Source organism: Schistocerca nitens, chromosome 7, assembly GCF_023898315.1.
Source record: "Schistocerca nitens isolate TAMUIC-IGC-003100 chromosome 7, iqSchNite1.1, whole genome shotgun sequence".
Classification (NCBI taxonomy): domain Eukaryota; kingdom Metazoa; phylum Arthropoda; class Insecta; order Orthoptera; family Acrididae; genus Schistocerca; species Schistocerca nitens.
Genome location: NC_064620.1, coordinates 106,058,284 through 106,085,810, shown reverse-complemented (window position 1 = coordinate 106,085,810; position 27,527 = coordinate 106,058,284). Strand labels below are relative to the sequence as shown.

At 43.9% G+C, this 27,527-nt stretch overlaps 1 protein-coding gene across 1 annotated transcript in view; it reads left to right on the top strand.

The window, feature by feature from the left end:
- LOC126195301 (inactive dipeptidyl peptidase 10-like) overlaps positions 1-27,527 on the top strand; it is a 358,542-nt gene that overhangs the window by 235,813 nt on the left and 95,202 nt on the right. The window contains exon 10 of the mRNA XM_049933856.1: positions 9,968-10,191. Coding sequence (XP_049789813.1) covers positions 9,968-10,191 — 224 coding nt within the window. The remainder of the gene's footprint in view (positions 1-9,967; positions 10,192-27,527) is intronic.

The following is a 27,527-nucleotide window of genomic DNA, read 5'->3' as shown; positions in this document are numbered from 1 at the left end:
TGTCATTACCTTCCTTTCCTGTTCCAGTCGCGTATGGTTCACGGGAAGAACGACTGCCGGAAAGCCTCCGTGCGCGCTCGAATCTCTCTAATTTTACATTCGTGATCTCCTCGGGCGGTATAAGTAGGGGGAAGCAATATATTCGATACCTCATCCAGAAACGTACCCTCTCGAAACCTGGACAGCAAGCCACACCGCGATGCAGAGCGCCTCTCTTGCAGAGTCTGCCACTTGAGTTTGCTAAACATCTCCGTAACGCTATCACGCTTACAAATAACCCTGTGACGAAACGCGCCGCTCTTCTTTGGATCTTCTCTATCTCCTCCGTCAACCCGACCTGGTACGGATCCCACACTGATAAGCTATACTCAAGTATAGGTCGAACGAGTGTTTTGTAAGCCACCTCCTTTGTTGATGGACTACATTTTCTAAGGACTCTCCCAATGAATCTCAACCTGGTACCCGCCTTACCAACAATTAATTTTATATGATCATTCCACTTCAAATCGTTCCGCACGCATACTCCCAGATATTTTACAAAAGTAACTGCTACCAGTGTTTGTTCCACTATCATATAATCATACAATAAAAGATCCTTCTTTCTATGTATTCGCAATACGTTACATTTGTCTATGTTAAGGGTCAGTTGCCACTCCCTGCACCAAGTGCCTACCCGCTGCAGATCTTCCTGCATTTCGCTGCAATTTTCTAATGCTGCAACTTCTCTGTATACTACAGCATCACCCGCGAAAAGCCGCATGGAACTTCCGACACTATCTACTAGGTCATTTATATATATTGTGAAAATCAATGGTCCCATAACACTCCCCTGTGGCACGCCAGAGGTTACTTTAACGTCTGTCGACGTCTCTCCATTGAGAACAACATGCTGTGTTCTGTTTGCTAAAAACTCTTCAGTCCAGCCACAGACGTGAAGAAAGACGAGAGTGTTGAGCAAACGATAATAGCAACACGGTAGAAAAGGTTGAGTAACACAAAACTGTTTGGCAATATCTTCGAGAGGGTGTGTGAATGAACGTTGGAAATTTTTTAAGAGGCGACTGAAAAAATAAACATGTGAAGACATTTTTCCCTACGATACAAAACTTTGATCTTTTGGGAAATATAAAGGCTCTTATTGTTGTTTTGAACAAGCAAAAAATATCATATCACTTCTGAGTAAAAGTTCACAACAGATACTACTGAATAAAGTACATACACTCCTGGAAATTGAAATAAGAACACCGTGAATTCATTGTCCCAGGAAGGGGAAACTTTATTGACACATTCCTGGGGTCAGATACATCACATGATCACACTGACAGAACCACAGGCACATAGACACAGGCAACAGAGCATGCACAATGTCGGCACTAGTACAGTGTATATCCACCTTTCGCAGCAATGCAGGCTGCTATTCTCCCATGGAGACGATCGTAGAGATGCTGGATGTAGTCCTGTGGAACGGCTTGCCATGCCATTTCCACCTGGCGCCTCAGTTGGACCAGCGTTCGTGCCGGACGTGCAGACCGCGTGAGACGACGCTTCATCCAGTCCCAAACATGCTCAATGGGGGACAGATCCGGAGATCTTGCTGGCCAGGGTAGTTGACTTACACCTTCTAGAGCACGTTGGGTGGCACGGGATACATGCGGACGTGCATTGTCCTGTTGGAACAGCAAGTTCCCTTGCCGGTCTAGGAATGGTAGAACGATGGGTTCGATGACGGTTTGGATGTACCGTGCACTATTCAGTGTCCCCTCGACGATCACCAGTGGTGTACGGCCAGTGTAGGAGATCGCTCCCCACACCATGATGCCGGGTGTTGGCCCTGTGTGCCTCGGTCGTATGCAGTCCTGATTGTGGCGCTCACCTGCACGGCGCCAAACACGCATACGACCATCATTGGCACCAAGGCAGAAGCGACTCTCATCGCTGAAGACGACACGTCTCCATTCGTCCCTGCATTCACGCCTGTCGCGACACCACTGGAGGCGGGCTGCACGATGTTGGGGCGTGAGCGGAAGACGGCCTAACGGCGTGCGGGACCGTAGCCCAGCTTCATGGAGACGGTTGCTAATGGTCCTCGCCGATACCCCAGGAGCAACAGTGTCCCTAATTTGCTGGGAAGTGGCGGTGCGGTCCCCTACGGCACTGCGTAGGATCCTACGGTCTTGGCGTGCATCCGTGCGTCGCTGCGGTCCGGTCCCAGGTCGACGGGCACGTGCACCTTCCGCCGACCACTGGCGACAACATCGATGTACTGTGGCGACCTCACGCCCCACGTGTTGAGCAATTCGGCGGTACGTCCACCCGGCCTCCCGCATGCCCACTATACGCCCTCACTCAAAGTCCGTCAACTGCACATACGGTTCACGTCCACGCTGTCGCGGCATGCTACCAGTGTTAAAGACTGCGATGGAGCTCCGTATGCCACGGCAAACTGGCTGACACTGACGGCGGCGGTGCACAAATGCTGCGCAGCTAGCGCCATTCGACGGCCAACACCGCGGTTCCTGGTGTGTCCGCTGTGCCGTGCGTGTGATCATTGCTTGTACAGCCCTCTCGCAGTGTCCGGAGCAAGTATGGTGGGTCTGACACACCGGTGTCAATGTGTTCTTTTTTCCATTTCCAGGAGTGTATATACAGGGTGCATAAAAATACTGAAAAACGAAAACATTAGCTATTAAAAACAGCTTCCAGTCATCTCGGAATGGGTAAATAAGGTTCCATATGATTTTCAAAGCAATCTTATGCAGTTCTTGATGTTTAGTTTGTGGGGCGCACAACTGCGCGATCATCAGCGCCCGTACAAAGTTCCAGTTTTTACACAGTCCAATATTTACACAGTCCAGTCTAGCTACTGTCACGAATGATGACGATGAGGATAAAATGATGAGGACAACACAAACACCCAGTCCCTGGGCAGAGAAAATCTCCAACTCGGCTGGGAGTCGAACCCGGGACCCGGTGATCCAGAGGCTGCAACGCTAGCCCCTAGACCACGAGCTGCGGACTTACAAAGTTCTTCCTGTAAAATAGCGGCAATTTCAAATAATTATGACGGAGATCGATACCTATCACGCACCCTTACCTCCAGAGTAGGTCACAAAGGCCCAATAACTCTGAAATCTGGTGACAATTGTGACCAGGGGAGAAGCGACAATTCATTCTCGTACTCACAAAACCAATCCTGGATGATGTGAGCTGTGTGAGCATGGGCCCTGTCGTCTTGAAAGACAGCATCACCACTGGGGAACAACCATTGCACCGTGGGATGGACCTGATCAACCAAAATGACTACATAATCCCTGGTAGTAATGCGACGCTGCCGGGTGCCCAAAAGACCCGTGGAACACCACGATATCGTTACCCAAATCTTCATTGAACCCCGCCATGTTTCGCTCTTGCGACGTTAAGTTCGGGCAGAAGTCAGAAACAGAGTGAAGCAAGACTCATCTGACTAAATGCCTTTTTCCATTGCTCCATGGTTCAGGTTTTATGGTTTCGACACCACGTTTTCGCGTTACGGGCACTTGCATCACTGAAGAGTGGTTTTGGAGTTCCACCTCGTCCTGATCTTCGTTCCTAATGGAGCTCCCTTCGTTCTGTTTTGGTCCTGGCAGAGTTCGCAAGTGCCACATTCAGCTCTGCAGTGACTTTTGTAGCTGTCGTCCTCTTATTTTTCCTAATCTTCCTCTTCAATGACCGTCTGTCACGATCACTCAACACATATTTACGTCCGCGTTGTGATTTAGCAGTTGACGTTTTCCGCTTTCACTACTGCAGTATAAATTTTCGGGATGGTGCCTCTTGAAACACCAAATCTTTCAGCTGTCAGGCAAGCACTCTCTATACTAGCACGAACAATCGCCCACTTTCGATGTCACTTAATTCGAACATAATGCAGTTAAAACTATGTAGAACACTGTTCTGACCACGACTGATAGTCGCAACGAATTGAAGTCGCAACGAATTGAGGACATTGGCCAGGTGCCGCCAGTGGTCAAATACAACAGCACAATCTAGGAGGCCAAGCGTGACGAAAGTGGCGGCTGAGCACACGATCATCACCAAACGACGCGCGCAAGAGATCTTTCACGCGTCTAGCAATATGGGGTGGAGCGCCATCCTGCATAAACATCGTACGTTCCAGCAGGTGTTTATCAGCCAGGCTGGGGATGATGCGATTCTGTAACATATCGGCGTACCTCTCACGCGTCACGGTAGCAGTTACTGACGTTTTGCTGTCCAGCGCCATCTGTCGGACATTTTGTGAACTTTTTTTTTGTTTCTAATAAAACCCCAAGTCATTCCAAGCATGTGTGTCAATTTTAACCTCTCTATCTACATTATTCCGTGGTTCATAAAGTTTTCAAATTTATTCTGACTTTTTGGTCACCATGTATAAGGAACGTGAATATCGTGAGATGTTCCGTGAGCACCGAGAAGGACGCGAAGATGCTATGAGCCACGGGAGACGCTGTTATCAACAGCTGACAGAATTTGAAAGTGTCCTCACTGTGGGTATCCATTTGGCCATCTGGCCGAATCGTACATTGTCAAGATAGGTGGGGTATTCGGACGTGACAGGGGCCCGATGTTGGGCTGCATGGGAACGCGAGCGCAGGCACACTCTTTGGTAACCTTTCAGCCAACCAAGTCTGACCACCACAAGGGGGGGTCGCCGAATTGCGCACCAAGCACATCGTAACCTCTTCATATGTGTGCCTGCCATCCAAGAATAAGTAACGGACTCACTGAATATCCTGTCATCACCGCACCATTGGTTGGAGACTAGTAGAAGCTGGACTAGGGAATCGTGTCCCATGTTAACGCCACAACACAAACGACTGCTTTTAAGTAGTGTCATAACCAGGAAGCATGGACTAGTAATGAAAGGTGTTGCATTGTGTTCACTGATAAAGCACGGTTCTGACCTACCAAGGACGACCATCATCGGCAAGTATGTTGGTGACCTGGGAAGAGGTTGTTTTGGAGAGACGTAGCTGTGTTACTCCAGACGTCATGGTCTGGGGAGCCACCAGGTCACGGCTGGCAGTAAGACGCAGCTCTGAAGGCAGAAAAGTGAAAAATTATTAATGTAATAAAAATGTGCTACTGAGACAATAGAATAAATGAGAACTGTTTTAAATGGTTCAAATGGCTCTGAGCACTATGGGACTTAACATCTGTGGTCATCAGTCCCCTAGAACTTAGAACTACTTAAACCTAACTAACCTAAGGGCATCACACACCTCCATGCCCGAGTAAGGATTCGAACCTGCAACCGCAGTAGCAGCGTGGTTCCGGAATGAAGCGTCTAGAACCGCTCGGCCACAGCGGCCGGCAGTATGACGGGATGAATACATTGGCTATAGTAAAAAATGAAATAATCGTTTGCCATTAATGGCCGGATGATCGCGTCTGGGATTGTTCGGTTGCCTAGTGCAAGTCTTTTTATTTAAAACCACTTTAGCGACTTGCGCTTCGATGATGATGAAATGATAATGAGGACAACACAACACCCAATGCCCAAGTGGATAAGATTCGACCCGACCCAGAATCGAACCCAGAACCTCAGGATCTAGAGACAACAGTCAGTATGCTGAAAGGTATCCTGGTTGAGCCAAGCCCTCGAGAACTGTCTTTGTAAACATTATAAGGAATTGCAAGAAACTGGAAATGTGAAGTATAAATTATGCTAACGAAAAACAACAGAAACTGCGGAGAGAAAGCGACCTAACATTTTAGCAACCATAAAACACAGTGCACACGCCGCTAAGAGACATCTTGAATGTGCCAGTTGGAGCAGCCAAGGCACTGTTCTGCAAGTACCACATGCAGCTTCGTGGCACTGATTTTCAGAATCGGGTACAGCTCTCCAGATAGAAAAGTGATGTGGCATTTCTATGGAAGATTTTTTTAACGGATGAAGCATCGTTTACAAAGTATGGACTAAGAGAGCTGGATAAACAGTTATCATGATCTGGCAATGTGCGGTGTGGGTTTTTCTAGATTTTCATCGTTGGTCCCTGTATTACTGACATTTCATTGACTCAATTTACAAATCACTGAAATAACCTCACAAACCCCCTGAGCCCGTCAAGTTTCACTTTGTTTTCTCCTCCACTTCTGAGTGCTTTACTTTTACTGTCAGGCAGTGTATATCCATTGGCAACAATGTTCTGAAGTGGAACGTATCCACTCCTTGATAGTAGTGCCCATGTTTGTCACCGAAGATTAGACAAATAATATTGACACTCTCCTCCCGTCCTAATAAGTTGTTTGGCAATACCACAGCAGTGTGCGCTCATCGCCAGTACAGAAGCTACAATCGCATGTGAGGGTCGCAGGTTAGTATGGGATAAACTAACCGGTCACAACCAATAGCTGTATTTTGGTTCTGAATAACCGGAATTTTTTGCTGCTTGTTTGGTTTTGGTCGTAACAGGTGATTTTTATTTTTTTTACGAATAACCGAGTAAAAACACCGATATTACAATTAGCCACACCAGCAGTACTAAAATTTTTCGTTTCAAAATAAACCTCTCTTAAAATAGAAGTAATTTTTATTTGTAAAATTTGCATTGGTTAAAAACATTGCGTTATTATAAAAATGGAAAAACCGATCTGTGCTATTTTAATAACAATGCCGACAGAAACGAGCAACAAACCCATTGCATAAGAATTGGTACAGCATCGCTGAGACAACAATGCCGCTGTTATCATGTGCAGTCTGGAACCGCAAGACCGCTACGGTCGCAGGTTCGAATCCTGCCTCGGGCATGGATGTTTGTGATGTCCTTAGGTTAGTTAGGTTTAACTAGTTCTAAGTTCTAGGGGACTAATGACCTCAGAAGTTGAGTCCCATAGTGCTCAGAGCCATTTTTTTTTTTTTTTTTTTTTTTGTTATCATGTGTCTCTGTTTAAGGCATACGTGTACATGCAGTGTGCAACACTTGCCCCCACCAGCTCGTCATTACGGTAGTTTCTCGTTGTTGTCACCGGACATCCATTGTATCTCAAAATCGCACCAACTCTAGCCTGGAAATATTTTTACGACGTAAAATGTAAATGTCGTGTGACTAGGGCCTCCCGTCGGGTAGACCGTTCGCCGGGTACAAGTCTTTCGATCTGACGCCACTTCGGCGACTTGCGCGTCGATGAGAATGCAGTGATGATGATGATGATTAGGACAACACAACACCCGGTCCCTAAGCGGAAAAAAATCTCCAACCCAGCTGGGAATCGAACCCGGGCCCTTAGGATTGACATTCTGTCGCGCTGACCACTCAGCTACCGGGGCCGGACTTTTTACGAAGTGACATAGCAATGAAGCACACTGCTTCATTTGCTTTAAAATATTAAAGAAACAATTAACACTAATTCATTCACAGTATGTAATAAAGACAGAAAATAGCTGATCTGCAACCTGTCTTACGAAATACGGTTTCATCTGCTTATAGTCCTCGAAAACGGACAAATTAACAAGAAAAACAGAGTTCTTCAAATTCAGGTTTCACCCTTCAGCACTGGCTTTTCGTAATGCACAAATAGTGATAGAACTGCGGATTAAAACATGATTTCTGAGCAGAGTTTCAAAAAAGCTGAATCAATAGGAGAATACTGGTGATTTTTTGTAGTATTCAACCAATTATCACTTTTCCAGAAAAGAAATGAACGGTGGACGAACTAAGTTTTCTTTAATCTGCCTATTTAACTTAATATTTTGATTACATGTATCTTGAAACAGAGAGAACCAAAGTTCTTCTGTCTTTCACTTAAAACTTCCGGGCTGATAGGCCGTGGTCGAAGTATAAAACTCTCCCCTGACGTTTCGTCTCCGACTGCGGGAGACATCCTCGGAGGAACAGCGGCGAACTGCGAAGAGAACTCGAGGAAGCGCTGATTATATAGGCAGTACAGAGGGCTCCACTGTCGATGACGTGGCGTCGGCTATGAGATTGTCTCTGGTAATGCCAACATTCTCGATTGAAAGTAATCGATCGTCACGCTTGCGGTGCAACGCCGACATCCAAATTTTATCCAGTTTAACACCTTCGTCTTTCGTGTTAAAATTATTACGGTGTTTATCAATCTCGATAGCCTCTCTATACATGCGTGCATAATAATGCGAGGTTTTTTATATGACGGTCGTCTCGGTGAATCTTATTTCATGATCACCTTCCTGGTAAACATGTTATCCGTGTGACCTAGGCGGCAATTCCTCTTATCAGAATGAGATTTTCCTCTGCAGCGGAGTGTGCGCTGATATGAAACTTCCTGGCAGACTAAAACTGTGTGCCGGACCGAGACCCGAACTCGGGACCTTTGCCCTTCGCAGGCAAGTGCTCTACCAAGTGAGCTACCCAAGCACGACTCACACCCCGTCCTCACAGTTTTACTTCTGCCAGTACCTCGTCTCCTGCCTTCCAAACTTTACAGAAGCTCTCCTGCGAAACTTGCAGAACTAGCACTCCTGAAAGAAAGGATATTGCGGAAATATGGCTCAGCCACAGTCTGGGGGATGTTTCCAGAATGAGATTTTCACTCTGCAGCGGAGTGTGCGCTGTTATGAACCTTCCTCGCATATTAAAACTGTGTGTCGGACCAAGACTCGAACTCGGTTGGCAGAGCACTTGCCCGCGAAAGGCAAAGGTCCCGAGTTCGAGTCTCGGTCCGGCACAAAGTTTTAATATGCCAGGAAGTTTCATATCAGCGCACACTCCGCTGCAGAGTGAAAATCTCATTCTGGAAACATCCCCCAGGCTTTGGCTAAGCCATGTCTCCGCAATATCCTTTCTTTCAGGAGTGCTAGTTCTGCAAGGTTCGCAGGAGAGCTTCTGTAAAATTTGGAAGGTAGGAGACGAGGTACTGGCAGAAGTAAAGCTGTGAGGACGAGGCGTGAGTCGTGCTTGGGTAGCTCACTTGGTAGAGCACTTCCCCGCGAAAGGCAAAGGTCCCGAGTTCGAGTCTCGGTCCGGCACACAGTTTTAATCTGCCAGGAAGTTTCAATTCCTCTTATGTTCAACAAAACGGGTGTTCACACTGCTCTTTGTGGTACCGATATCAACCTGTCCACAATATCGGTACCACAAAGAGAAGTGTGAACACCTGTCTTGTTGAACATAAGAGGAATTGCCGCCTAGGTCATACGGATAAATCGGCCGTAGCGGAACATGTTTACCAGGAAGGTGATCATGAAATAACATTCAGCGAGACGAGCGTCATATCAAAAACCTCGCATTATTATGCACGCATGTATAGCGAGGCTATCGAGATTGATAAACACCGTAATAATTTTAACAGGAAAGACGAAGGTAATGGATAAAATTTGGATGTCAGCGTTGCACCGCACGCGTGACGATCGATTATTTTCAATCGAGAATGTTCACATTACCAGAGACAATCTCATAGCCGTCGCCACGTGATCAAATGTGGCTCTGAGCACTATGCGACTTAACTTCTGAGGTCATCAGTCGTCTAGAAGTTAGAACTAATTAAACCTAACTAACCCAAGGACATCACACACATCCATGCCCGAGGCAGGATTCGAACCTGATACCGTAGCGGTCGCTCGGCTCCAGATTGCAGCGCCTAGAACCGCACGGCCACTCCGGCCGGGAATCGACAGTGGCGCCCTCTGTACTGCCTATATAATCAGCGCTTCCTCGAGTTCTCTTCGCAGTTCGCCGCTGTACCTCCGAGGATGTTTCCCGCAGTCGGAGACGAAACGTCAGGGGAGAGTTTTATACTTCGACCACGGCCTATCAGCCCGGAAGTTTTAACTGAAGACAATACCGGCCGTGAAAGCTTACATTGTATGATTTTTTCTGTCTTTGTTCAATTTCTACGTTTGTTACAGGAAGCGGGTTTTAACAGTCAGATGTCTGGGGTGGTGGGGGAAAAAAACGATATAACCGAAAAGCGGTTGTTTCAACGATAACCGTGGTCCTTGCTGCAGGTACACGAGCAGCGGTCGCACGCCTGGCTGGAGCCGGCGCCTGCGCCCCTCTTCTCGGAAGACGGCGAGTCCTTCGTGGCGGTGCTGACGCAGCGCGACGCCGCCGTGCCCGGCTACCCGCACGTCGTCAGGGTCGACATCGCCGAGCAGAGGACCACACCACTCACGTACGGCGCCTGGCACGTCACCGCCATTGCCGCCTGGGACCAGTTCCACCATCTTGTGTAAGATGTTCACCCGCTTCCTACGAGCGGCGTCAGGAAGTAATATAACACATTCTTTTCTCTGCCAGTTTCGGTTGAAAAAATGCTGAATTTGTTGTGGGAGATCTCACAATATTCTCGCTTCTGCACCTATTGCCGGATTTACACTGGGAGACTCAAACGTTCAATACGGGTGGCAGGGACAAAGAATCCAGTAAAATTTTTTTAAGTGCTTTATCTGAAAACTACCTTGAGCAGTTAAGCAGAGAACCGACTCGTGGCGAAAACATACACTACTGGCCTCTAAAATTGCTACACCACGAAGACGACGTGCTACAGAGGCGAAATTTAACCGACAGGAAGAAGATGCTGTGATATCCAAATGATTAGCTTTTCAGAGCGTTCACACAAGGTTGGCGCCGGTGGCGAAACCTGCAACGTGCTGACATGAAGAAAGTTTCCAACCTCACTCCAGGTAAATGCCGGGATGATTCCTCTGAAAGGGCACGGCCGACTTCCTTCCCTAATCCGAAGAGACCGATGACCACGCTGTCTGGTCTCCTTCCCCAAACAACCAACCAACCAAAGTTTCCAACCGATTTCTCATACACTAACAGCAGTTGACCGGCGTTGCCTGGTGAAACGTTGTTGTGATGCCTCATGTAAGGAGGACAAATGCGTACCATCATGCTTACGACTTTGATAAAGGTCGGAATGTAGCCTTTGCGGTTTATCGTATCGCGACATTGCTGCTCGTGTTGGTCGAGATCCAATGAATGTTAGCGGAATATGGAATCGGTGGGTTCAGGAGGGTAATACGGAACGCCGTGCTGGATCCCAACGGCCTCGTATCACTAGCAGTCGAGATGACAGGCATCTTATCCGCATGGCTGTAACGGATCGTGCAGCCACGTCTCGATCCCTGAGTCAACACATGGGGACGTTTGCAAGACAACAACCATCTGCACGAACCGTTCGACGACTTTTGCATCAGCATAGACTATCAGCTCGGAGACCATGGGTGCGGTTACCCTTGACGCTGCATCACAGACAGGAGCGCCTGAGATAGTGTACTCTACGACGATCCTGGGTGCACGAATGTCAAAACATCATTTTTCTGATGAATCCAGGTTCTGTTTACAGTATCATGATGGTCGCATCCGTGTTTGGCGACATCGTGGTGAACGCACATTGGAGGCGTGTATTCGTCATCGCCATACTGGCGTATCACCCGGCGTGATGGTATGGGATGCCATTGGTTGTACTTCTCGGTCACCTCTTGTTCGCATTGACGGCACTTTGAACAGTGGAGTTACATTTCAGATGTGTTATGACCCGTGGCTCTACCCTTCATTCGATCCCTGCGAAACCCTACATTTCAGCAGGTTAATGCAGGACCGCAATTTTGCAGGTCCTGTACGGGCCTTTCTGGATACAGAAAATGTTTGACTGCTGCCCTGGCCAGCACATTCTCCAGATCTCTCACCAATTGAAAACGTCTGGTCAATGGTGGCCGAGCAACTGGCTCGTCACAATAGGCCGGTCACTACTCTTGATGAACTGTGGTATCGTGTTGAAGCTGCATGGGCAGCTGTACCTGTACACGCCATCCAAGCTCTGACTCAATGCCCAGGCGTATCAAGGCCGTTATTACGGCCAGAGGTGGTTGTTCTGGGTACTGATTTCTCAGGATCTATGCACCCAAATTGCGTGAAAATGTAATCAGGTGTCAGTTCTGGTATAATATATTTGTCCAATGAATACCCGTTTATCATCTGCACTTCTTCTTGGTGTAGCAATTTTAATGGCCAGTAGTGTATTAGACCTTCTGGTGACAAACAGACCCGAACTATTTGAAACAGTTAACGCAGAACAGGGAATCAGCGATCATAAAGCGGTTACTGCATCGATGATTTCAGCCGTTTAGCAAAAGTGACAAAACGCAGATTTCAGGGTACCTGACGGCTCAACACAAAAGTTTTGTCTCAAGTAAAGATAGTGTTGAGGATCAGTGGACAAAGTTCAAAACCATCGTACAATATGCGTTAGATGAGTATGTGCTAAGCAAGATCGTAAGAGATGGAAAAGAGCCACCGTGGTACAACAATTGAGTTAGAAAACTGCTGCGGAAACAAAGGGAACTTCACAGCAAACATAAACATAGCCAAAGCCTTGCGGACAAACAAAAATTACGCAATCGAAATGTAGTGTGAAGAGGACTATGCGAGAGGCGTTCAATGAATTCGAAAGTAAAGATCTATGTACTAACTTGGCAGAAGATCCTAAGAAATTTTGGTCTTATGTCAAAGCGGTAGGTGGATCAAAAGAAAATGTCCAGACACTCTGTGACCAAAATGGTACTGTAACAGAGGATGACAGACTAAAGGCCGAAATACTAAATGTCTTTTTCCAAAGCTGTTTCACAGAGGAAGACTGCACTGTAGTTCCTTCTCTAGATTGTCGCTCAGATGACAAAAATGGTAGATACCGAAATAGACGACAGAGGGATAGAGAAATAATTAAAATCGCTCAAAAGAGGAAAGGCCGCTGACGTGATGGGATACCAGTTCGATTTTACACAGAGTACGCGAGGGAACTTGTCCCCCTTCTTGCAGCGGTGTACCGTAGGTCTCTAGAAGAGCGTAGCGTTCCAAAGGATTGGAAATGGGCACAGGTCATCCCCGTTTTCAAGAAGGGACGTCGAACAGATGTGCAGAACTGCAGACCTATATCTCTAACGTCGATCAGTTGTAGAATTTTGGAACACGTATTATGTTCGAGTATAATGACTTTTCTGGAGACTAGAAATCTACTCTGTAGGAATCAGCATGGGTTTCGAAAAAGACGATCGTGTGAAACCCAACTCGCGCTATTCGTCCACGAGACTCAGAGGGCCATAGACACGGGTTCACAGGTAGATGCCGTGTTTCTTGACTTCCGCAAGGCGTTCGATACAGTTCCCCACAGTCGTTTAACGAACAAAGGAAGAGCATATGGACTATCAGACCAATTGTGTGATTGGGTTGAAGAGTTCCTAGATAACAGAACGCAGCATGTCATTCTCAATGGACAGAAGTCTTCCGAAGTAAGAGTGATTTCAGATGTGCCGCAGGGGAGTGTCGTAGGACCGTTGCTATTCACAATATACATAAATGACCTTGTGGATGACATCGGAAGTTCGCTGAGGCATTTTGCGGATGATGCTGTAGTATATCGAGAGGTTGTAACATTGGAAAATTGTACTGAAATGCAGGAGGATCTGCAGCGAATTGACGCATGGTGCAGGGAATGGCAATTGAATCTCAATGTAGACAAGTGTAATGTGCTGCGGTACATAGAAAGATGGAACCCTTATCACTTAGCTACAATATAGCAGGTCAGCAACTGGAAGCAGTTACTTCCATAAATTATCTGGGAGTACGCGTTAGGAGTGATTTAAAATGGAATGATCTTATAAAGTTGATCGTCGGTAAAGCAGATGCCAGACTGAGATTCATTGGAAGAATCCTAAGGAAATGCAATACGAAAACAAAGGAAGTAGGTTACAGTACGCTTGTTCGCCCACTGCTTGAATACTGCTCAGCAGTGTTGGATCCGTACCAGATAGGGTTGATAGAAAAGATAGAGAAGATCCAACGGAGAGCAGCGCGCTTCGTTACAGGATCATTTAGTAATCGCGAAAGCGTTACGGAGATGATAGATAAACTCCAGTGGAAGACTCTGCAGGAGAGACGCTCAGTAGCTTGGTACAGGCTTTTGTTGAAGTTTCGAGAACATACCTTCACCGAAGAGTCAAGCAGTATATTGCTCCCTCCTACGTATATCTCGCGAAGAGGCCATGAGGATAAAATCAGAGAGATTAGAGCCCACACAGAGGCATACCGACAATCCTTCTTTCCACGAACAATACGAGACTGGAATAGCAGGGAGAACCGATAAAGGTACTCAAGATACCCTCCGCCACACACCGCCAGGTGCCTTGCGGAGTATGGATGTAGATGTAGATGTAGATATAGTTTCACGAAGTTCCGGTATGTGGCGGTGCTGTACGTAGCCAGCAAAATGGCGTCTGTAACGGAGGTGTGTTCCAAGGAGCGAGCTGTAGCGGAAAACCGGGTCGACGCAGATATTAACAGGCGCTTCCAGAAGGTCTATGGAGAATTGGCACTGAACAAAAGCACGGTGATTTGTTGGGCGAGACGTCGGTTATCATCGCAATAAGGTCGCACAAACCTGTCCGATCTTCCACGTGCTGGCCGACCGCACACAGCTATGACTCCTGCAGTGTCGGAATGTCTGGACACTCTTATGTAATTCTTCAGACTTTCCCGGCGAGATCTTGACATGTGAAATAATCGGGTCTACTGCCGGATGTTTGTGTCGCTCTGGCACAATATTTCGGCCACGTAACTCGCCTTCTTCAGGTGCGACCTGAGACTGCCGTATTGGAGGATCTTGTCCAATAGGACGGGCCTCAGACAGCTGCCACAGTCGGCGACGACGTCGGGCGCGGGCGTCCGAGGGAGCAGCGGCGAAGAGAACACGTTACAGGCAGCGCCAGGTGAGCGTGGACGGCAGAGAGAGCACCCAACGCCCTGTGGGCATAAATACTGGACAAGATCCTCCAATACGGCAGTCTTAGGTCGCACCTGAAGAAGGCAACGAGTTACGTGGCCGAAATAATGTGCCAGAGCGACACAAGGATCCGGCAGTAGACCCGATTATTCCATATGTCTGGACACTCTTATTTGAGGTAAACACCTCACTGCCCAACTGAACCCCTCTGTTGGTAGTCCTGACACACTAGTCCACCGAGGGGTACTCAAAGGTGCTTGCCCACGGCTTCCTCACCGCCTAAGAAGAAGAGCACCGTTCTGTTTGGAGTTGTGTGGTGTGTGTACTGTAAGACCTTCGGTACACACACCATCAGATTATATGACTTGTCGCTCTAGCGAAGTAGGCGAGTGTCAGCAATATGTCTTGTGGTCTTATTGTGGCGTGTTTATCTTCTGCCGTTAGGTCAGACGATAGAAATGCCACTTGCACGCTTAGAGTAGCAGATTGACGTTTACCAACTTTAAACAGAACTTGATTAATTTTCACACACATTTATTAAAATAATAACAATCATAAACCTTACTTGATTCTGGGTGCCACTACTGCCAGCTAAATAAAAAATTCTAACTACTGAAGGCACTAATTACTGATACGCATAGTCAGCAAATGAAAGATTTTGATAGAGAACAAACAGTGTATTTACCTTAATAACGTTCAGGTAAATACACTGTTTGTTCTCTATCAAAATCTTTCATTTGCTGACTATGCGTATCAGTAATTAGTGCCTTCAGTAGTTAGAATTTTTTTATTTAGCTGGCAGTAGTGGCGCTCGCTGGTTTGCAGTAGTTCGAGTAACGAAGATTTTTGTGAGGTAAGTGATTCATGAAAGGTATAGGTTAATAACGTTCACTAAATATAATGTCCATAAACATTGAAGGGCTCTCTCATGAGAAAGAAGTGCTACTTGCTGTAGCATGTAAAACTCACAACTGTGAACTCTTACTAATCCAAGAGACCCACATTGGCCCCACAAATAGAAGACCAAAGATCCACGGAATGAAATTAGTAATTGAAAGACCACACGAGCAATATGGCAGCGCAATCTTCGCCAAAATGGGCTTAAGTATTATATCTGCAGAACTGACATCTCAAGAAGACATCGAAATCTTGACTGTAGAGTTACAGTCCTGCACTGTGACGTCTATATATAAGCCACCGAGCAGGGAGTTCAGATTCAGTGAGCCAACCAACTTCAACTCACAACCAACGAAAATAGTAATGGGCGACTTCAACTGTCATGGATCAGCCTGGGGGTACAGGCACACAGACAAAAGTGGGGACGATCTAGAAACCTGGGCAGACTCAACTGGCCTTAAATTAATACACGACCCCAAACTTCCATATTCCTTCAACAGCAGCAGGTGGAACCGTGGATACAATCCAGATAACATCTTTGTCAGCGAAAACGTAGCACATCAAACCAGGAAGGATGTGGGAGAACCCCTCCCACATACACAGCATCGAGCTATATTATGTCTGGTTGAAGCAGTTGTTAAACCAGCAACCACCCATCTCCAAAGACGTTTTAATTTTAAACGTGCCCTATGGGAAAAATTCTCTGAAGAACTTGGCGAAGAGGTGCAGAACCTTGATGCTAGCCCGGAAAAATATGACACTTTCATTGAATTAGTTAAAACTGTCTCCCGAAGAAATATCCCCCGAGGCTGCAGAACTAGTTATATCCCTGGACTTGACGGAAACTCAAAGGTTCTTCTGGAACATTACCAACAGCTCTTCGAGGAAAACCCTTTTTCAGAGGAAACAACTATGGCGGGAGAAGAACTCCTCCAGGCCATATCAGCCTCAAGAACAATGAAATGGTGTAATCTAATCACAAACCTAGACATGAAACAGAATAACCGAAAGGCCTGGCAACTTCTTAAAAACATCAATAATGACCCCTCATCTAATACACAAAATTTGTATAAGGTCACACCAAATCAAATAGCAAATCAACTTCTACTTAATGGCAAAACCAACAGGAAGCACCCAAGAAAGAAACTACAGAGAGGCACTCAAGAAAAAGACCACCTAGGCACCCCCTTTATTCTGAAAGAATTAGAAGATTCCATCTCCATAATGAAAAATAATAAAGCCGCTGGCCTAGATGATCTACGCCCAGAACAAATAAAAATGTTCGGACCTGTTACCAGACGGTGGTTACTAGATATGATGAACAAATGTGTTCTTGAAATGAAAATCCCCAAGACTTGGCGGAAGGCAAATATAGTAGCTATACCAAAACCTGGAAAAAACCCCACAGGCCCTAAAAATTTTCGGCCTACCTCCCTGCTTTGTCAGCTCTATAAAGTCTTAGAAAGAATGATCCTTAACTGCATCTCAGAACATGTAGACAAGAATATAATTAAAGAGCAAGCAGGATTCCACCCAGGAAGGTCATGCTGTGGACAAATCCTCAACCTTACACAGTACATAGAAGATGGATACGAGCGGAAACAAATTACAGGTGCAGCCTTTATCGACCTTACAGCAGCTTACGACACCATAAACCACAGTAAGTTAATATCAAAAATGTATAACACCACAAAAGACTACCGACTGGCGCAATTCATCCAGTGCCTGTTGCAGAATAGACGGTATTTTGTCACGCTGCAGTCGAAGAAGAGCCGATGGCGGAGCCAGAAAAACGGCCTATCTCAAGGTAGCGTCCTCGCCCCATTGCTGTATAATATTTATACCAATGACCAACCGATCAGCATGGACGCTCGCTCCTTCATCTATGCAGACGATACAGTCGTTGCCACCCAGGGAAAAACCTTTGAAGAGGTAGAAAGTAAATTAACTTTAGCGATTGAAAAGCTGGGTGACTATTATGATAATAACCACCTCAAGCCAAACCCAGCAAAAACCCAGGTCTGTGCTTTTCACCTACGTAATAAGGAAGCATGGAGGAAACTCAACATAAGCTGGAAGGGACAACATCTATCTCACTGCGACACACCAAAATATCTTGGGATTAAACTTGACCGTGCTCTCACCTACAAGGAACACTGTTTGGCCACAAATATGAAAGTGAGTGCCAGGAACAACATCATCCGCAAGCTAACAAATAGCAGATGGGGAGCGCAACCTACAGTTCTCCGCACGTCAGCTTTAGCTTTATGTTTCTCCACTGCGGAGTACTCGGCACCCGTTTGGCAAAATTCCACCCACGCTGAACAAGTAAATATAGCATTGAATGAGACTGGACGCATCGTGACAGGATGCCCCCGCCCAACTCCCACAAAGCAGCTGTACCACCTCATGGGCATAGCCCCGCCAGACATCAGAAGGACTGCCGCAGAAATCGAGAAACATAAACAGGAGACAGATCCCAGGCATCCAATGTTCGGATACAATCTTCAACCTCGCCGACTTAAATCAAGGAAGAGTTTCCTACGAACAACTGAAGCAACTCTTTTATCGCCTAGAGCACGACGAGAAGAGCTGTGGTACAATGTGGACCCAGGAAGACCAGGGAATAGCCCCAGGGAAGAACCCACAGCTGGCTCTGAACTCCCATATACGACCTGGAAAGCCCTGAATAGACTACGAAGAGGCGTATCAAGATGCAGAGCAAACTTGGAAAAATGGGGCTACATCAGTGCAGACGAGCCCTGCGAGTGTGGAGAACAGCAAGACCCACAACACCTACTGGTCTGCAGGAAACTAAACAACCCATGTTCGACTCAAGACCTATTTGAAGCAAATGACAAGGCTATTCAAGCTGCAGTGTATTGGGCTTCACATGGGATATGAAAATCGCTGTTTCGCATCCTTAGCGCCTATCATTATATGTTACATACTTTTCTATATTATTGTAGTTACTTTACCTTATAACCATGTCTTATTGTATTATAACTGCTTCTCTTGCATTGTAATATAATTTTTTTTGTAAAATGGTGATGTCTTAGATACGATTAAAAAAAAAAACGTTCAAAAGTAATAGTATATATATATATATATATATATATATATATATATATATATATATATATATATATATATCAGTTCATGATATCCAGTATTACAAATTTACTCTTTCTGGCGGACACACGTCCAGATCGTCCGCTCTCAAAACTACGCCATCTCTCTCCCCACATCCACCATGGCTGGCGGCTCACCTCCAACTGCGCAGCACTACGCGCTGTTCACATCCAGCTGCCCAACACTACAGTAGAGAATATTTCAACAATGCCAACCAGCCACAGACTGCACACAGCACGGCCAGTGATTTCCATACAGAGCGCTAGGCGACGTTACCAACATAAAAACCTAAACAGCCTACTTACATAGCCCCCATGCTCCCCACAAAAAATTTTACAAATTGTTTTGGGCAGTGGCCAATACAGGTTTGAAAAACTTTTTCATAATTACGATAACAAAGATATCAAATGCTCACACTTATTGATGTACTGTTGGTCAAAAGCAAAAATTGTTCTCATAAAGACAGTCCTGACCATTTATCACAATAGTAATTACAGTTTTTTTTCACAAAGTCGCATTAGTAAAAGAAAATGCACACGGAAGTAGTGGATTTCCATGCAGTCTTGAAGAAGTAGTTTTGTCCTTCCAACGGAAAGACAGTGCTGACTCTTGACATGCAGGCAGGTAATGGGCCACAACAGAGCAAACCAACAACAGAGTCAGTGGAAGTTTTGCAGAATATTGGTAGGTAGGTCATCACAGAGCAGACCCACTGTAGTCCTGGTAGAGATTATGGTATTGGTGGGCCACCAGAGGTGCAGACCCACTGCAGTCCTTGTAGAAATAATGGTATTGGTGAGCCATAAAAGGTGCAGACCCACTGTAGTCCTTGTAGAGATGGCTAGCAGCCATCCGTTGTGACTGTGCGGGTGCAAAATCACCATTGAAGCATCTTGCGGATAATATAGCAAGTCCGTGAACCACCACTTGTGCACTCACAAAAATTTTTTTGAAATGTCCTTAGAACCAGCAATGCTGTTAACCAGTCCCTTGCTGAATTATTAACACACATGCAAACACTAACAGTCCCAACTTCTCACATATTGTGCATATACTATGACCAACAGTAACATGTGCAGTAAAATGTAACTTAATTTGAAGAACTGGTGTCTATACAATTACAAAGGTACAAAATACATCATTAAAGAACATAACAATACAGATATCATTTGTAGTAGTACAGGCTTTACAAGAGAATAGAAATAAACAGATACATCAGTGTTACAGGAATTATGACATAAGTAAATAAATAAAATAATGAGGATAGTTTTCGAAACATTAATTTCACACATGAACATTGAAAGAGAACAGAATTAATAATGTCTAAACTTCATTACACAAAAGTTACTACTAAAACATGTTTTACTTTCCAGAAGAATTCAGAAGAACTGTGCAGATATAAAACAGATGCAGCGGAAAAGCAATAATATAAATTATGTCACTCATTAGTAGCATCGTGATATAATCGTGTAACTGTCAAATAAACTAACCATTGTGTCATCTGGTATCTCTCAGAAAGTACTTTAAATCCATAATGTATTTTCAAGTAAACCAAAATGTTGCATAACAATGTCATTAGCAGCACCGGTATATGTTCTAAGTATGTGAGCCTTATAGTCATTACATAATCGTGCAACTAACAAGCAAGAATGTACACACACAACAACACTGTGTCATCTGTTCACTATAACAATGCATTCGTAATTACTGTCTAAATATGTTCCCTAGGTTCTAGACTGGATATGTAACTTCAAACATGGTTGCATGTTAACAGTTTCTAAGTCTGACAAAGCATACTAGTAATGTGAAGTGAAAAGTTTTATGGCAAAGACTAAGTTAAAAAGCAGATTATCTTTCAATAAACGGTTTTACATGTGAAATGTGGTGCAATCCTTTACTCTTCCTAGTACGCAGAGTTTCAACTTCAATGCAATTATCATGTGGTATACGTCGGTAAAGAATAATGGAATTTTTCTCAAAGTTAGCGTCTACATTATTTTTCTCTGATCCAGCCGGCGCACGTGGCTGCCTGCGGTGCGAGTCACTGTCTGTTTCTTTGCTGGCACGCGTCGTTATTGGGATTAGGAGACCAAACTTCTACAAATTCACCTTGTCGAGAGGGCCCTGCCCTGTTTGAATCCCGCCAGTTCTGATGAAATTCAAGTCTGTCATTACGATTATATCGTCTGTCGTCATGTCGGTAGATTCCATAGTTTCTTTCTTGCTGGTCACGTGGTGGAGAATTTCTCTCTGAATCGTAACTGCGCGCCGAACTGTTGCGTCTGCCCTTGATAATAATTGTTTTGGTTCTCATATAGTTTGTTTCTATGGTTATCTCTGTCATATTCATTACTACGGAAATGTGATCTTTCTCTGTAACTATTATTCTGCCAACAGTTGTCATACGGGTGGTGTCTGTTTTGGTCACGATTTGCGTTGTAAGAATAGACTTGTCGTTTCCAGTTACTATTTCTGTCATCGCGGAGTTCCGACGGATGTGACCTGTAATTGTTGTGTTCCTATTTTCGCGTTCTGCGATTGTCAGTGCCAATTTCCAATTCTTGTAACAGTCCCTGAAAAGCTTCAACGTCGTCTTTGCGATGTCCTGCCAAAGTATTATGTCGTAAATGTTCAGGCAATTTGATTAAGCAAATGCGGATGAGTTCTGAGGGGCTGTATGGGTTTGAAAGATACTGATTCTTATGTAACATGTCTTCGAAATATTTGACAAGACTGGAAAATTCAGATTGTTCGAAATGTTTCTTTTTATTTGTCCATATAAATCTCTCTTTAAGTACATATATTGTACACAGGATATTGGACAGAAAACCTTTTTAGCTATTGTATTTTCAAATATCAAACATAAATTTTATAAATTTTTATGAGAAATTGGATCTATACAGTTAATAATTACAAATTTTTGAAATACTGTATATTTATAACTTATTTCTACAATTAAAGATACAAATTACATTTTTTCTTGCATAAGATACTGCGAGACTGAATAGTAGCAGTTTTTCAGAAGGTAGGATGTCACAGACTTTTTAAAGCTTTGTAGTTCAGTAAGAGATTTTATATGTCTTGGTAATCTGTTGTAAAGTTTTGTTCCTGCATGATATACACCTTTTTGGCATAATGTGGTGTTACAATGATTGACATGTATGTCCCTGTCTGACCTGGTACTGTAATCATGGACACTTTTGTTTTGAGGAAAAAGGTTTTCTTTTCTCAGTATGCTTTTTTTGACATGCGTGACTATTTCCAATATATAAATGCAGGGAAGGGGTAGGATCTTTAGATCTTTAAAGAAAGGTTTGCATGATTTTCTGCTGCTCACTTGTTTAATTATTCTTATAATTGCCTTTTGTTTCCTGAAAACTGTTATGGCCTGATGTACATTTCCCCAGAAAATGATACCGTACTTCAGTATTGAATGTACACGAGCAAAGTATACAGCCCTAACTGTTTCTGCACTAGTACTGTTGCAGAGAATTCTTACCACATAGCTCATTTTTGCTAGTTTTGAATTTAGGGCTGTAATATGAGTGTTCCATTTAAGATTTTCCTGGATATGAATCCCAAGAAATTTGGTTTCATTGACAGAACTAATGTTTTGGTTATCTATACATATTACATGTTGCGCCGGATTTTTATGTTGATCAGTATGGAAATTCATGAGTACTGTTTTTTGGGGATTAACTATTAGCCTGTTTCTGGTAAACCATTCAGACACTCCTTTTGTAATATCTTTTGCAGATGCAATAAGATTTTCTTCATTATTCCCTTCAATCAATAGACTGGTGTCATCTGCAAACAGTACTGGTTCAGAATCCCTAACGTGAGAAGGGAAATCATTAATGTAGACCAAAAAAAAAGAAAGGGACCTAAAATGGAGCCCTGTGGAACACCATGAGTTAGTCCACACGGTTCTGAAACGTGTACCTGGAGTTCATTTCCTTCTGTGTACTTAATTTCAGTTACCTGAGAACGATATTCCAAACATGATTTGATCCACTGATTTGGCACACCTCTTACACCATACCATTCGAACTTCCTCGGGAGTATAGAATGATCAATCACATCAAAAGATTTTGTTAGGTCCAAGAATAAACCTGAGATATTTCTGTGGTTGTCCACTGCATTTAAGACATGGTTTATCAGATTGAAAGTGGCTGTTTCATCATTATGATGCTATGTTTTACTCGGTCTTGTGTAGCTTGAGACCAATGTGCTGAGAGGAAGGTATGACAAAATTCTCCTTCACTGTGACAATCGTGAATGAGCGATCGCATTCTTACAGCTGGTTCATTCTCTAAGTAGCCACACATAAATTCTAACTTGTGCTTCAGAGACCAGTTGGGAGGAAAACAATGAGAGAATTGATGAAGCCATGCTTGTGGATGAATGTCGTTGCCAGAATTCTTAAATGTTTTTAATTTACGTGTAGTAATGAACAGCTTATAGTCAAAATCATCATGTCGGCGAGTAACATATCGGTCATTGTTACTTCGTTTCGGCGGTTCCATATCAAAATTCAGTGCGCCTTGCCAATTTCTTTCATAATTTCCGAAATGCCCTGTGTTGTTATTTTGTGACTTCCGTATTTCTAAGTCCCTCTTCCCGTATTGGAGTGTGATTCTCCTCTGAAATATGTAATTCTTGTATTACTTGTGCCAACTGATCTTGTACTTCCCGGATTTCTCTTTTGTACTGTGTATTGATTTGATTTTGATTTTGTTTGAATTTTCTAATTTGTTCATACTCTTCTGTTTCAGTCAAGGCTGCGGGTGTTGTATCATTCAGATCATCATCTACCTTTGTAGATAAGTTAGTGAACTGATCTGAAAGTTCCGCTACTTTCTCCGATAGTGAACTTATTTCCTCAGTGTGTTTTTCTGAACCAAGTTTCAGTGTGTCCATTGCGTTGAAATCGCATCTACTGTGTCCTTTAAGTTTTCCTGAGTTTTTGCAAGTTGCGTAACCGAATCGGTAGATGCAACTGAGTCAATTTTAGCTTGCAAGGTGTCGCGATTTTCATGAACAATAGTTTACACTTCTTTTATGGCTGCTTCGTGATTCTGTAATGCACTTTCATGACGCGAAAAAATAGGTTGAAATTCTTACAAATTTGTGTTTTTACGTCATTACAGACTTTCTGTCATTTCGATTCGATTTTAAGTAACTCAGCAGTTAAACTTTCACGTGTTTGTTCAAGCGTTTGTTCCACTGAGTCTAACTTTTGAAGCTGTTGCTGTGTTTGTCTCTGATTTTGTTCCATCGTGTCTGACTTTTGAAGCTTTTGTCCCATTTGTTGCATTAATTGTAATAACAATGCGCTCGTGTCTGAAACATGATACTCAGTGCTATTCGGCAGTTATTTGAACCGGCAATATTCACATTTTGAAAAGCAGAAAATGCGTCTTGACTTATTTCAGAAAACGGTGAGGACGCAAAACCTGAATCTACAGTATTTGCACGATTTTGTCCTGTCATGTCGGATTCCTAATGTAAGCTGTTGCCGACCGATCGATCGATAATGCTTCCCTGTTCACTAATTTTTTCACTGTCTACACCATTATTTGCCGCCCGCTCCATTTACCTATGCACAATTACCAAATTACTACTTTGAACATTAGTTAATCCATTACATGGTGGCGCTAACACACTGCTTTCGTCTTCACTGTCATTTCTCAGTTTACTTTGGAGCCTACTGTTACGTTTTTCACACGCCATAATTATCACGTAATTCACACGATAACAAGAAAAGCACAGTTTGAAGAGCAAAAATAAGAAAACGCATTAACATAGCACTGAAAATAATATCTAGTTAATTGCAAGCGCAGCTGCGAAATACTTGGTGCAAATCTACATGCATGCCACAACTGTTTTACTGTACAACAATGAGACTACAACTACAAAGGAAATTCTCTCTATAATTACGCGCTAGCAATAAACAATAGCTACACTAATTACACAAACTACAAGAAAATATCAGAAGATTCCAGTGAGGTATCCTCGGCTAAGGGTCGACATATGCAACATCCCCTTAGAAAAATTTATTAATTACTGTGCTGATAAACCTCTTACATTATTTGATTTTCAAACAGCTGAGCAGAACTGAACGTACTCAGACATTTTCGCTCTTTACCTATTCTGATCAACACTAAACTGACACACAATATTTTTAGCGCAATGCAATCTGACTTTCAATAATCCCTACAACAGAATGGCCCTGACTAACAATAACCTATGCCTTTCATGAATCACTTACCTCACAAAAATCTTCGTTACTCGAACTACTGCAATACAGCGAGCGCCATTACTGCCAGCTAAATAAAAGATTCTAACTACTGAAGCCACTAATTACTGATGCGCATAGTCAGCAAATGAAAGATTTTGATAGAGAACAAACAATGTATTTACCTAATAATGTTCAAAAGTCATTATATATATATATATATATGAACAGCGCGTAGTGCTGCACAGTTGGAGGTAAGCCGCCAGCAGTGGTGGATGTGGGGAGTGAGATGGCGGAGTTTTGAGAGCGGACGATCTGGACGTGTGTCCGCCAGAAAGAGTAAATTTGTAATACTGGATATCATGAACTGATATATCAAATATCTGCTATATATATCAGTTCATGATATCCAGTATTACAAATTTACTCTTTCTGGCGGACACACGTCCAGATCGTCCGCTCTCAAAACTCCGCCATCTCACTCCCCACATCCACCACTGCTGGCGGCTTACCTCCAACTGTGCAGCACTACGCGCTGTTCACATCCAACTGGCCAACACTACAATAGAGACTATTTCAACAATGCCAACCAGCCACAGACTGCACACAGCACAGCCAGTGATTTTCATACAGAGCGCTAGGTGACGTTACCAACATAAAAACCTAAACAGCCTACTTACACATTACAAAAACACTTTTTGTGGAAGTGCATCAGACAAATTTTACTTTTCTCTCTAAGTTAATTACAAGTTGACTTTGAAGTTTTAAAGTACCTTTTGGGACATCCTGTAATTCTTGAAATTTTGCAAGCAGGCTTTCGTGGATTAATTTCTGTTTGTGTTCAAGATCCTGCCGATTCAACTTTTTCGATATTTACGCGGTTTTCTCCCATGAATCAAACAAATCTGTGGTCATTCGTGCCATCCTTCTTTGTGTACGTCCAATATCTCGTTAGGTCTATTTAGTCTGGTTCCCTAACACCTGAGCACCATGCTGAGATGGGACGAATAACTGATTTGTCTCCTTTGTAGACTGACTTCACTTTCCCCGTATGCTGCAAATGAACTGAAGTCTACAATCTGCCTTACTATGACTGGGTCTATGTGATCATTCCATGTCACATCCTTAAAATTGTTTCACCAATTCACTGATTTTAACTGTGAATCATTGATATTGTAATCATAATAGGATACTAAGTTCTTTTTCGTCTACGTCTACGTGATTACTCTGCTATTCTCAATTAAGCGCCTGGCAGAGGGTTCAATGAACCATCTTCAAGCTGTCTCTCTACTGTTCCACTCTTGAAAGGCGCGCAGGAAAAACGAGCACTTAATTTTTTCTGTGCGAGCCCTGATATCTCTTATTTTATTGTGATGATCATTCCTCCCTATGCAGGTGGGTGCCAACAGAATGTTTTCACAATTGGAGCAGAAAACTGGTGTTGAAATTTCATGAGAAGATCCCGTCACAACGAAAAACGCCTTTATTTTAATGATTGCCCCTTCAATTCACATATCATGTCTGTGGCACTATCTCCCCTATTTCGCGATAATACAAAACGAGCCGCCCTTCTTTGAACTTTTTCAGTATCATCCGTCAGTCCCACCTGATACGGATCCCACAGTGTACAGCAATACTCCAGAATAAGGTGGACAAGGGAGGTATAAGCAGTCTCTTTAGTAGACCTGTTGCACCTTCTAAGTGTTCTGCCAATGAATCGCACTATTTGGTTTGCTCTACCCACAACATTATCTAAAGGAAACGTTAGCGACAATCCCGGACATTTGCACAAGCCCCGCCCATTTACCCCCCTCCACACCTACCCCCCCCCCCCCCCCCCACACCACACCAACCAAGAGTGCATCGATATGATCATTGGTAGTCCTCGTCGCTGTCGTGTTTTTGTTCGTCGTTTTTTGTTTTACTGCGGTTGTTCATACTAGCAGTGTTGTTCTGTTAGTGCTTCTTAGCAGTTTGTGTAATACTGTCAAAATGAAACATAGATATGCACTCTCAATAAAGTTATCATACACAAGGTACCTAATCTTGACTGTTGTGGCCAATTGCTGTCAAAACTGATATCTAACAGACATTAAAGTACAATAAGATGTGTTGGAATGACACTGACGACTAAATTATGCCACAACAGGTGCAACATTATATAATAGTCTTCTAGGGTCTAGCCAGTTTCGCAGATTTAACTGAAGGCTGGCTAAAGCCTGAAATAAGTTCTACAGAAATTTTTACGAAGTCTCAGACGGTGTTCAGGAAAGATAGATTAGGCAGAATCGGTGGTGGAGTGTTTGTGTCTGTCAGTAGTGGTTTATCTTGTAGTGAAGTCGAAGTAGATACTCCGTGCGAATTGGTATGGGTGGAGGTTATACTTAACAGCCGAACTAAGTTAATAATTGGCTCCTTCTACCGACCCCCAGACTCCGATGATATAGTTGCTGAACAGTTCAGAGAAAATTTGAGTCTCATAACAAATAAATACCTCACTCATACACTTATAGTT